The following is a 12,664-nucleotide window of genomic DNA, read 5'->3' as shown; positions in this document are numbered from 1 at the left end:
TATGCAGTTTTGAGGTTCGTGCACCATGCAGGTTTCACTTCTGACATGTGTACTTTGTACGCATGCAATGTTTTTATTTGTGTAACTGAGATGATTGTTTTTTGTGATAATAAGGGACGAGACGAGTAGGACGTTTAGCTGATTTAGTAATTGATACGCCATACCCATTACAATGCAGTGCCGCACAGGATTCTCAAAAAACCCAAAAATTCTGAGCGGCACTACAATTGCGCTCGTCACCTTGAGACATAAGATGTTAAGCCTCATTTGCCCAGTAATTTCACTAACTACGGCGCCCTTCAGACCGAAACACAGCGCTGTTGTGGTACCCATAACCTAGCCGGCTTCCTGTGGAAAAGAGCCTCCCACTGGATTTGCTCACCAAGTCCGCATCACTATATATAAATTGCAATGGTATTAAATTACAGCGTATGATGGTTGACGAAGCGGACATCGATCCTATGGGCGCGGTGCGCAGCGCGGCGGGTGGTCCGGGCGGCAAGCGCGGTGTGGAGAGTCCCCGCGTGGGCCCGCCCCGGAGGAAGGCGGGGCCTATCCCGGCGCACATCACTGCGCGGCGCCCGTCGTCGCCCGCGCCCGCGTCCCCCGCGTCCCCCGGGTCGCTCGCGCCCCGCGCCGCGTCGCCGCTCGTGCCGCAGCTCGCGCCGCATCTCGCGCCGCAGCCCGCGTCTCCGTCGCACAGTACGCCGCCCGTGTCGCCGGCGGCGGCGCCGCTCTCTCCCGTCTCGAGGCGCCCTGCGTCGCCTCTAGCGCCTGTACCTTCTGAGTTGCCGTCGGGCAGACCACCTGAGGTGATATTTTTTGAAGCATATATCATTATATTTTTTTTTACGAAAATACGGGACGAAACGTTCAGCAGATGGTAGTAATTGATACTCCCTGCCCATTACAATGCAGTGCCGTTCAGGACTCTTGAAAACCCTAAAAATGAGACATAAGATTAACAATCTCATTTGCCCAGTAATTTCACTAGCTATGGCACCCTTCAAACCGAAACACAGTAAAGCTTACACATTACTGCTTCATGGCAGAAATAGGCGCCGTTGTTGGTACCCGTAATCTAGCCGGCATCCTGTGCAAAGGAGCCTTCCACTGGTAAATATACTAATATTAAGTATATTAATATTAAATATACTAATATAATAATATTAAGTCAAATATACATACAATATAATGTATTTTGTTTATAAGGAATAGAGATAACAAATTAAGAAAATGCTGTGTCACATGTGGCTGTACACTGAGTTTCGTAATTGTAACATTCTATTATTCTAAAAAAATATTTAACTAATATCTTCCGACAGGGCAACAAACCAACACACATAATATGTAAAGGGTTTGTTTATTGTAGGATAATTGCCTAGTACTACGTGAACCACATTACTTATGTTATAGCAGAATAAACTAGTGTATTTTATTTAGTTATTTATTTGATTGACTAACCCTGATGAGTACAAGTAACACAGCCTCAAGGCGAAATCTGCAAGTTTTATCGTTTTTGATTCCGACCACACTTAGGCGGCAATGCCCACTAGAGATGTATACGAGTGCCATTCGATAAATGCAAAGTGTAAGATGTCGCGCCATCTCTACACTTATCTCTTCTCATTATATTCTATAAGCAATGATATATGCCTTAAGATTTTTCATACCCAGTATGCCAGAAAATTTATGATAAATATGTAATAATATATTTCAGGAGCCACCGAATGTTGAGTGTGTTGTGACGGCGGGTGTTGGTGCAGCAGGCTCTACAGGGCCGGTCAGTGCTGTAGGAGCCGCCAGCGCCGTCGGAGCAGTGACAGGCGCAGCAAGTGTGGTTGCAGCGTGCGCGACCGTGACGCCCGGACCCGTAGCGCCCCACAATCTACCGCCTGTTGTCAAACCATTCCTTAATGGAGGTCAGTACACTTTTAAGTATCTATATCATTCATTAACATACCACTACTGTCTCACTTCCCGTGTTGGTATTGAAATCGTTAGTACGGCCACTTCAACGGGGCTATCCAGTAAGGACTCACGAGCGAGCAGTGACGGACCGATATTTTATAAATAGCGAAACAAATAAAGTACATGAAAGGTCATTGTGATCCTAATTTAATTTTTTATGCTTCCTAAAGACACTGAAACAATCTAAATTAAAGTGATTATAATTATTAAATTACTAATAGAGCTTACCTATTTATTTCCTATATACTAAGTAGGTTTGACTATGTCGTGGTCTTCCAACACATACATTACTATATGCTACTAATGTAGGTTTGACAACGAAAGAATATTAATTTAAAATTACGATTACATACCTATTTATACTATAAAAAAAACTGAGGTATTTTTATAAGATGACCTTATACTAGGTCGGTTCAGTTTTAGGTAAAGATGTCAACCCTAATGTCGTCAGAAGAGGTAAGAGTCACGCGATAGAAAGAGAGGAAACTTCTAGGTGAATAAAAATGTAGGTAAATAGCGGTGTGCGATCTGAATTACACCTTATTGTATGGCCGCGAGAGTCCCTATTTATTTGATTTTGTGGAGTGAGACTTGTTGTACTTGTACTGTTACATAATATTATTGGATACCATACGCAACTAGACTCACAATAGCCTATGAAAAGGTCTTCAAAAGTGTCCGTGGCGTTGTGTAAACGTATAAAATTTTAACATTTTGTTTTAGCAATTAACATGTAATTATTTAGCAAAATGATATAAAAGGGGTACTTACCTGAAATACACTATCCTTTTTAAGTTTTGATAAGCTGGTATTTGGACAGTTTTTCACTGAACACTTTGTCATTGCGTGGCGTTGTATTTAAAGCGTGGTCGTAACACAACTGAACGAAAACTGTCTAATAGACGCGTAAGCAGAGTATTGCTACTGAAAATTGTTGAGCTTGATTGTGAGTCTATTTGTTATTGTGCGTCGATGGTAGTAAAGCAAAATGTGTACCTAAGTATTGTATTTACAGATGCGTATACGACGATGGGTAGCAAGATGGCGCGGTCGCCGTCTCCCCCGGAGGTGTTCCGTGCCCACTCGCCGGACACGCAGGAGCTGCAGATCAACGCGATCCTGCAGGGCGTTGCTGCTGAGAACATCACCAACGCGAAGAATAGGAAACGAAAACGAAAGGTTAGTTGATAAAGTAGCAGAAGAACTGTATGTGCAAAGTGCTAGGTTATTATTATCACTACATATTATAAAAAAAGTACTCCGCCGCGTCTGTTTGTCTGTTCGCGATAAACTCGAAAACTACTGCACTCATTTTCATGCTGGTTTCACCAATGGATAGCGTGGTTCTCGAGGAAGATTTAAGTATATAATTTGTTAAGTTTATACAGTTTTGTATACATTAACGATATTTGTTGGAGGACCCTTAAAAAATAAGCCGTCTGGGAGATTTCAACGAAAACGCTGTCTAACCCCTTTGAGATATAACAAAATCTTGTGATGGGATTGTGTATCTTGTAGTATATGTGTATCTTATATAATATTATATTATAAGTCAACAAGATCCCAGAAAATGTTCAAAACAAAAGTATTACGATGTTCAAAAAAATTTTATTAGTAAGACTTTCTTAATGATATCACAGATTGGGAATGGAGAGACCGCCCTTAGGCTATTAAATAATAAGTTAATAGTACAATATTACTTTTAAAGATAATTTTTGATGAAAAAAGACCGCTGAGTTTGATGCGCCCATTCCTCTTAGGTCTGTGGCATTTTTTTTGGATTGGGTGGTTGTTTTTGACTTTCAATAAGTGATGTTACATCCTATTTTGAATAAAAATATTTGAACAGCAGCAACTGTGAATGTTGTGTACATCTATTATTGGTACTCGCATCAGTAATGTAATTTCCTAGATAGTGTTATATGTAATTGTTATATGTGTGTGTACTGTTGATGTACCTTTTAATAAATAAATAAATAAATAAATAAATTTGAATGGTGACCAACGTACCGAACAACGAAGTCAAGGTCAAGATCGCCGAGATAGTTTTGCACCACCGATCGTCGTAGAGATCTTTGGGGGATTTGTCCTTTTTGGCCTTTGTCCCCGTAGTGGACGTCTTCCGGCTGATATGATGATGATGATTGTAATTTCAGAATCCTGATACATCCTTATCGACATTGCTGTCGATGCCGCAGCCCTCGCGACTGGAGCTCGTGGAGATCAAGAAGCACAACATGTCGGTCCGAGCTGAAGTATACCGAGCCGTGCGCCGCCCTGGGAAAGGTGAGCTATCATTACTGCGTGAGTTTTGACTTGCGGATTTATACAATGCCGTAAGAATACTCCGAAATTAAGTATCCACTGTCCCGGGAATATTCTATTACATAATGTATAATTTTATTCCCACATTTAGTTTCATATTATGGTTTAATATTTGGTCACATATATTATCAATTGTGTGTGTGTTTTATATTCCTACTGACGTTGCTTTCAGTAATCACTTCCCAGATACACAGAGAAACTTTAATATAGTTCACCTCAATGCACAAATTCCTGCACATTATCCTGACCTTCAGGCGTCGTTTAATTCTAGCAATGTTCATGCCGTACTTATTTCTGAGTCGTGGCTTAAGCCTAGTCTCCCTTCTTTCTCTTACTGCCTTCCAGGCTACCACCTCCTTTGCAACGACCGTGTGGGTAGGGTTCGTGGTGGCGTTGCAATCTATCTTCGATCTCACCTTCCGTTTACAATCATAAGTTCTTCTAGTGATTCCTTGTCACAGAATGAAGCTGAGTATCTACTTGTTGAAGTTATCCTTTCACATACAAAAATACTTCTTGGAGTATTCTACAGTCCATCACTTAATGTCGATTATTTCACTTCCTTTGATTATATCCTCGAGAAATTTGTATCATTTGGTTTTGATGGGTGATTTTATTACTTGTCTTCTTAAAAATGACCATCGTTCAAAAAAGCTTTTATCGGTTACTGACACAGACAGACTTACAGCCACCCACTTCTTTCCTCACTCCACTCCTTCCTTTCTTGACCTCATCATAGTCTCTAAGCCCGAGTATGTAAACTCGCATGGGCAATGCTCTGCAGATGCTTTTTCCTTCCATGATCTCATTTTTCTCACCTATAAAGTACGCCCATCTAAACGTAAACCTCAAATCAGTATTGCATCAGTATGCAGCGGAATTTTTCTGGGTTGGATATGCAACGTCTTTCTATAGACGCAAAAACTATTGATTGGGATGTCATTTTCTGATCTGTTTAATTCTTTGCTAATACAGCTGTATGATTAGCATGCGCCAGTTAAACTCGTGAAGATAAAGTATTTACCTGCTCGTTGGCTTACAAATGATATTAAAAAACTGCAAACTTCTAAAAATCGACCTAATCTATTTATAAGCAGAATAACTCTGATCTTAACCGGGAAAAGTATATAAGATTAAGGAATCGTTGCAATACAATGTGCAAGGACGCGCAGCGACGCCACATCTACTCGTCTGTTGAGAACAGTGAAACCAGTAATGTTTGGAAATTCCTAAGAACGCTAGGAGTTTGGAAGCAACAACAAACTATTTCCAATTATCTAAATATTAAACAACTTAATCAAACATTTCTCTCAAAATTCATCTTTTCTTGACAATATCACTAATGCTCTTACGCTTTAATCCCTTTCCTTAATACCAACGCCTGATTTTACACCGTTTCTCTCCCTTCACTGATTGTGACGTAAAAAAAACATTTTGTCTGTTACATCTAAGGCCGTTTGTAGTGATTGCATTAGTCGTAATATGATCCTTCCTATCATAGATTTCCTAGTTCCTATAATCTCTCATATTCTTAATTTTTCCATAACGTCTGGCCAATTTCCTGTAGCCTTCCAATACTAAAAATTTCTAAACCACATAATCTTACTGACTATCGCCCCATATCTATACTACCATTTCTTTCCAAGGTTCTTGAACGCTTAGTCCATCAACAATTCTCTATATTTATTAATAGGCACAGTGTTCTTAACCCTCTCCAATCTGGTTTTAACTACTGCACTTATTAAAATTACCGATGATATCCGATCTGGCATGGATAACCAACAGCTTAACCACAATACTTACACTACTCGACTTCAGTAATGCATTCTGCTCTGTTGACTTAGATATTTTTCTGAGCATGTTGAGTTCCAATAACGTATCTCCAACAGTGATAGGGTGGTTTCGAAGCTATTTACGTGGGCGTGGGCAAAGGTCTAAGATTGATGATAACACTTCGACATGGTCTAACCTTTCCGCTGGAGTTCCACAAGGGGGTGTACTGTCTCCTCTTCTTTTTCCAATTTTTATTAACTTTATAACTAAAAACTTAACCTCCTGGTATCATATGTATGCAGACGATCTCCAGATATACTCACAATCTTCTCTCGAGGGTCTACCTTTAGCTATTAAGAACACTAACAAAGACTTGACTACAATCGTGGAATGGAGTACCGCCCATGGTCTTCAAGTGAATCCGTCGAAAACTCAATGTATTATTGTTGGTAGCTCACAACTAACACATAAAATTGAGTGGGGTAATCTACCTCCCATTTATCTAGGAGGAACTCTTATTCCTTTTAGCTGCTCTGTTACGAGCTTGGGCGTATTCATTGATCGGAATTTCTCTTGGCACCATCAGTTAAAAGAAGTTAGTAGGAAGCTCTATGCTGCCTCTCACTCATTAAAAAAACTCCAAAACTTTCTTCCTATTCCCACGAAAACTTTACTCGCTCAATCCCTTCTCCTGTCCATTCTTGACTACGCTGACATTTCATATGTCGATTTCACCGAACTCCAGTTGGATAAGCTTGAACGATTGCAGAAGATGTGTATTCGTTTAATATTAGGATTACGTAAGTATGACCACGTGTCTGAATTTCGCAAAAAGCTCAAATGTCTCCCTATCCGCTTGCGTAGAAATTCCCATATACTTATACATCTCTATCGTGTCCTATTTGATCCTAAAACGCCTATATATCTCAAGGAAAAATTTTCAGCATTAAGTTCTCACCTACTATATCTTCGGTCTCTCTATAATCTCTTGCTTTGTACACCTGTTCATAAAACTTCCTTTATATTATTTTAAAACTCTCCAATATTTCAAAACAATGTTCCATAATTATTATTTACTACTGTGACAAATTCATTACTAGTTCTTTTCTTGGAATTATTTACTGTATGTGTATGTTAAATTATATACATATCGATAACACCACCTTCTATTATCTTTTCAACTAAAACTACTTCATTACAGGCTGCCTGGTAGAAATCGCTCTTAAGCGATAGGGCCGCTATTGCTTTTTGTAGTCTCGACTTTTGTAATAAAATATATCTTTATTGCACACCACAAAATAAATACACATTTCATTTCAATTATTTCACTAATCAAAAGAAGGAACAACTTGGAAAACATCCACCCAAAATGTGTTAAAAATGGATTTCTAGTAATAAAAATAGGAATATGCGCCGCTCGGTGCAAACTCGGCCTCCTTAAACGTAATTGTGATTATAGAATAAAAATATTCTTATACGAGGGCGGCACTGAAAATTTCGGGAATCGAGGAAGTGACACAACATTACTATTTAAAAATGTATTTATTGCTTTTCGAAGTATTCTCCGCGAAATTTGACACATTTTTCCATACGATGGAACCAATCATTGAAGCAACCATTCTATTCGGAAGTTGGGGCCTCCAAAATGGCCGTTTTGTAGGCGTCCACAGCTTCTTCAGGTGATGACCACGCAATTTATTCTTTATTTTAGGGAAAGTATAGAAATCATTAGGGCTTAGGTCGGGGCTGTACGGCGGATGGTCTAATAATTATATGTTTTCTTGCTCTAAAAACTCTTTTGTTCTGTGCGCGGTGTGAGAACTCGCATTGTCGTGATGGAGGATGATGCGGCGGTTGCAGTTCTCTTTACAGAGTTCAGAAACGATCTGTGGCAAACAAATGTTAGCATACCATTCTGTATTAACCGTTCTTTATCCCTCAAGAGGAATAGTTGCAACATGGCCAGTTTTGGACACAAACGTGGCTACCATTTTTTTTGCAACACTCTGTGAACGAACAACTTTAACTCATTTTCGAACACCCAAACTCGTGACTGGTTTTTTGTTTCGGGTTCGTACGCGTATATCCAGGATTCGTCACCTGATACGATGTTGTATACAGCATTTGAGGATCCTGCGTGGAATCTTTCGAGAGTTCTGACGCACCAAGTAACGCGAGCCGCTTTTTGCTCTTCACAGAGCAAATGCGGTATCATCGGGAAAACAACTTTTTTACACCTAATTGTTCATGCAAGATTATTTGTATTTGACTCATGCCAATGTCTAAAGTTGCCTGAATTTCGCGGTGTGTCACATGTTGATCTTCCTCAATCAGCTTACGCACAGCATCAACGTTTTCTTTGGTGGCTGCAGTTTTTGGACGACCTTGACGTCCCATCACTGAGCTTGACACGTCCACGTTGAAATTCAGCAAACCAGCGATAAATTGTGGTTTTGAATGGGGCTTCATCACCAAATGCAGAAATCATCCGGTCAACACACTGTTTTTGTGTTAAACCACTTCGAAAGTCATAATAAATCATCGCTCTAGAATTTCCTCGAGTCAATTCCATTTTCTCAACGACTAAACAAGTTTAAGGTCTTGCCTTAAGACAACACCGAGAATCTTTTTTAAAATAAATAAATGGTATTCAATTTTTAAAACCATGGAGTTTTCAATTAAAAAGATTTTAATGTGACAGGAACAGTGGAAATATTCCATTCCCGATACTTTTAGTGCAGCCTATGTAAGCTGAAGTTAAAAATATGTAATAGTAATAATATTTAATATCAATATTTCTTGAATTTGATAATCTATTAATAACTTATTTTTCTCTGCCACCATAAACAGAATTGGCAGATCTCAGAATCTAGACCTTAGATAATTTATATGTCTAGATACAATATGACAACTGTGAAATGTGAATAAGCCGCGAAATGATAACCTGCACAACCTTAACATGCTTTAATTAGTATAATAATATTCAATATACTAAGGAGTCGCGGCTGACTACGTGCGTTTTATCAAACAAAATCTATTTTTGATTGCAAAAATATGTAACAAAAGTCTCACTCCGCAAAATCAATTAAAGAAATATCGACTATTGCGTAATATTAATTATTATTTTATAGTACTCTCCACAAAACAATATCAATTTATTTTTTATATTTACACTTTCAACTCCTATATCTATATCGTTCTAGCTCTCTGGCTAACCAGTACTGGTGTGGCTACCAGCCAGGGAGGCTCCTTTGCACCGGATGCCGGTTAGATTATAGGTACCAAACGGCGCCTATTTCTGCCGTGAAGCAGCAATGTGTAAGCATTACTGTGTCTGCAGGGCGCCGTATCTAGTGAATGTCTCAAGGTGACGAGCGCAGTTGTAGTGCCACTCAGAATTTTTGGGTTTTTCAATAATCTTGAGAGGCATTGCATTGTAATGGGCAGGGCGTATCAATTACCAACAGCTGAACGTCCTGCTCGTCTTGTCCCTTATTTTCATTAAAAAAAACATGTTTTAGATATGTCACGTAGGGCATAGGGTTCGTGGGTTTAACACAACACAACGCTAATATAAAATTTTCTTTTTTGCTTTCAGATTTTACGACATTATTCGAACATTTAAAACAATTGAAGGGCAGTGTTGACATAAAGAAAGAGGTGATACGTGACGTTATAAGTGAATCTTTGAGATTTAAGCGTAAAGTTCTCGCCAAGTTATTAGAAGACTTTCTAACCAGCCTCGAGAAGAACGGAAACAGTGCCTCAGTGAACATGAAGAGATTAAACAATTCATTGTACAGTGTAAATAATCATAGTTAATGATCGTCTCGTCATCAAACAACATTGTATATTTCATTTCATTTGTGCTCAAATGTAAATTATTTTCTTTGTCTTCTTCGTGTTTAATTATCTAATAAAATGTTCATTTTAATTATTTGTCGTCATTTGACGGGTTGACTCGCCTTTATAAGGCTGTGATGTCTATTAGTTGCGATAAGGAGTTGTTTGTTGAATGTTATCAAATACTCCGCCTATGCGATCTCTACCTTACACTATTTCGTAGGATATTTAACAGGATTTCTATAAAAATGGCCAGCCATTGAAACAGCCGATTGGTTCATAATAAAACAGTATAAAGGACTAAAAGCGATTTATTTTATGTTAAAATATTCAGTTAATATGCAATTTGAAGAGTAATTTACTATCTTATCTTATACTTTAAATATTAAAGTTATACAGTATTATTTTATGACCCGGCTGACGATGTTCTGTTCATAATAAAAAAAATGTTGGTGAAATTTCGTAAAATCCGTTCTTAGATGACCTCTACTCGGCGAAAGCATTCCTACCAAATTTCAAGTCTCTGCGCCTTCTGGTTCCTGAGATATCTTGACGAGTCAATATATAGGTGGAAATCTCATATATATATATATTAAAGAATTTTTTTTCTATAATAACAAATCCATGACCTGTATCATTTATTTGCCGAAAGTAATAATGAAGTTGTGAAGTTTGTTTAATGTAATTTTTTGATTGAACTTTAATGAGGTTTTTATTTGAATGTTACAATTAAAAATTCTAATTATTAGGAACTTTTATTGTTATGACAGCTTTTCAAGTGGCTGTTCCATTTTTTATGAACTCCTTGCAATATTAGCAATGGTCACTAAACATTTGCCTAAATGCACGGGATGTATGGTTGTTTAATTGAACTAAACATGATTTATGAATGAACTTATTGATTCATGATGTATTTTCAGTGATAAAAACAAATAACGGATTATACATTAATCTAATATATTTATCAATAGCTTTCAATCAGTGATGTACTTATTACAATGAGTATATTGACTGCTTTTATTTCAAAGAGAAAATACCTTTTATCTATATCGCATGGCACTTTCTTTTAAATCAATGAGACACATGCAACATGCATGCACATCATTTTGATTAACTCAAATGTTTGCAAATGTTTTATAAATTGGCATATTTAATAATGTTCAATTATATGGAAAAAAGGTGCTAGTAGATAGCTGCTTATCATTTTAATCAGGTGTTAATTAATTAAAATTAACAATTCATAACATCAGACTAAAAGTATCTCGACATAATACCTAGGGCAAGGCTTGGAAACTGAAAGAAAAATTTATCTGTTTGTCATCATAAATAAACCGTTTCAGAATGAACTTTTCTATTGCAGAGTCCTTTTCAGAGAATAGTTACAATATTAGTGATATTTACCAAAGATTTGTTTAAACATTACCCAAAAATAGGATAGAGTCTACCTTTTGGTAGGTATAATCATCTCATTTCAATACTTGTCGAATAAACTGGTTAATAAGGGTTATAGAACAACAACCATAACAGTTACAATCCAACTGAAATAAGTAAAGTTAAATTTAGAAACCAATTCCAAGCCTTGACCCATTGTTATACCCCGAATGAAATTCATTTATCTTTCAACGCTAAAGTCTATGTTTGGGAAATGTGTCTTTACTCATGTTAGGTATATCATTGTCTCTGAGTTCGAAAGACTTGCATATTCAGACACTCTTTAGTGTACAGACTTAATATATCATATAGGTTGTACATTCTAATCATCATTTGTTACAACTTCAAGTCACACTGGTTTCATTATGGGGAAGTATCGATATAATTGTAGTCATTACTGATTTTCTAAATTACTACAAGGGCTGAAGAGATGTTACATTAAAGATTCAAAGTTCTTTGTTGCTTGTTAAAAAGTTACCAAGTGTATGCAGAGTTAAACTTTGCATATAGTTATTAGTTAAAATTGAACCGCTTAGTTCGGGGAGTTAAGTCGAATATATGCAATAATTGAATAAATATAAGCATTTAATGAGTTACATTTGATAAGTTTGTGCCGTGTGCGTTCTATAGGTATTATTTATATAGAAGAACTGAGCCTAAGGGATTTTAAATCTAGTAAATAGCTGTATATAGTCTGTACATAAGAAAGTAGTACCAATGAAAAGTATAATTAGCATGAACGTCAGTACGACCAATAGTTTAACAAGATTTCTTAGTCAGACCAATTTTAGTCTCCTCAAGTATTTGTTTGTCAAGGATCATTCCCAGTAATTTTTAAATGGCGGTTTATTTGGTTTAGTTAAGCTAATGGTCGTTGTGTCAGTAATTATTGTAAAGTGTAAATATTATCATTTTTATAAATAAATTATAATCCTTATTGGATGTTTTAGCTTGTGTTTTATTGAAAACCCTATTGCGCTATTACCCTATATTTTTATTGTTAGCATTAGTTGTATAATTTTACATTTTTGGTGCTAATCATCAATATAATATAATAAATAATGACCCAAAATCCCATGCTACAAAACATCTGATAATGCGAATTATACTTTACTGTCATTGCTAGAGTTTCAACAATTGACAAATCTATCCAAGAGCAACGCTAACAACTATTCATGTTATTGTGGCTTTTGTGGAAGGGCCGTATAAATTTAGCCAATTTCTACGAAGTATGGAGCAGTTGTACGGTTGCCTAAGCCTGCTAACAAAAATGAACTTTTTGAATTGTTGCGGAAATACTTATTTCCTTATAAAGTACGTA

General features: G+C 37.2%; 1 protein-coding gene across 1 annotated transcript in view; it reads left to right on the top strand.

Annotated features, from left to right (window-relative positions):
- Positions 1–12,292, top strand: part of LOC126966307 (integrator complex subunit 6) — a 29,521-nt gene extending 17,229 nt beyond the window's left edge. Inside the window, exons 12-16 of the mRNA XM_050810280.1 lie at positions 429–812; positions 1,721–1,922; positions 2,987–3,150; positions 4,128–4,257; positions 9,668–12,292. Coding sequence (XP_050666237.1) covers positions 429–812; positions 1,721–1,922; positions 2,987–3,150; positions 4,128–4,257; positions 9,668–9,891 — 1,104 coding nt within the window. The 3' untranslated portion in view covers positions 9,892–12,292. The remainder of the gene's footprint in view (positions 1–428; positions 813–1,720; positions 1,923–2,986; positions 3,151–4,127; positions 4,258–9,667) is intronic.
- The last annotated feature ends 372 nt before the right edge of the window (positions 12,293–12,664 follow it).

The sequence above is a fragment of the Leptidea sinapis genome, chromosome 10 (assembly GCF_905404315.1).
Source record: "Leptidea sinapis chromosome 10, ilLepSina1.1, whole genome shotgun sequence".
NCBI classification, from domain to species: Eukaryota; Metazoa; Arthropoda; class Insecta; order Lepidoptera; family Pieridae; genus Leptidea; species Leptidea sinapis.
The sequence above is the reverse complement of the archived record's forward strand: the minus strand, read 5'-3'. Positions and strand labels throughout refer to the sequence as shown.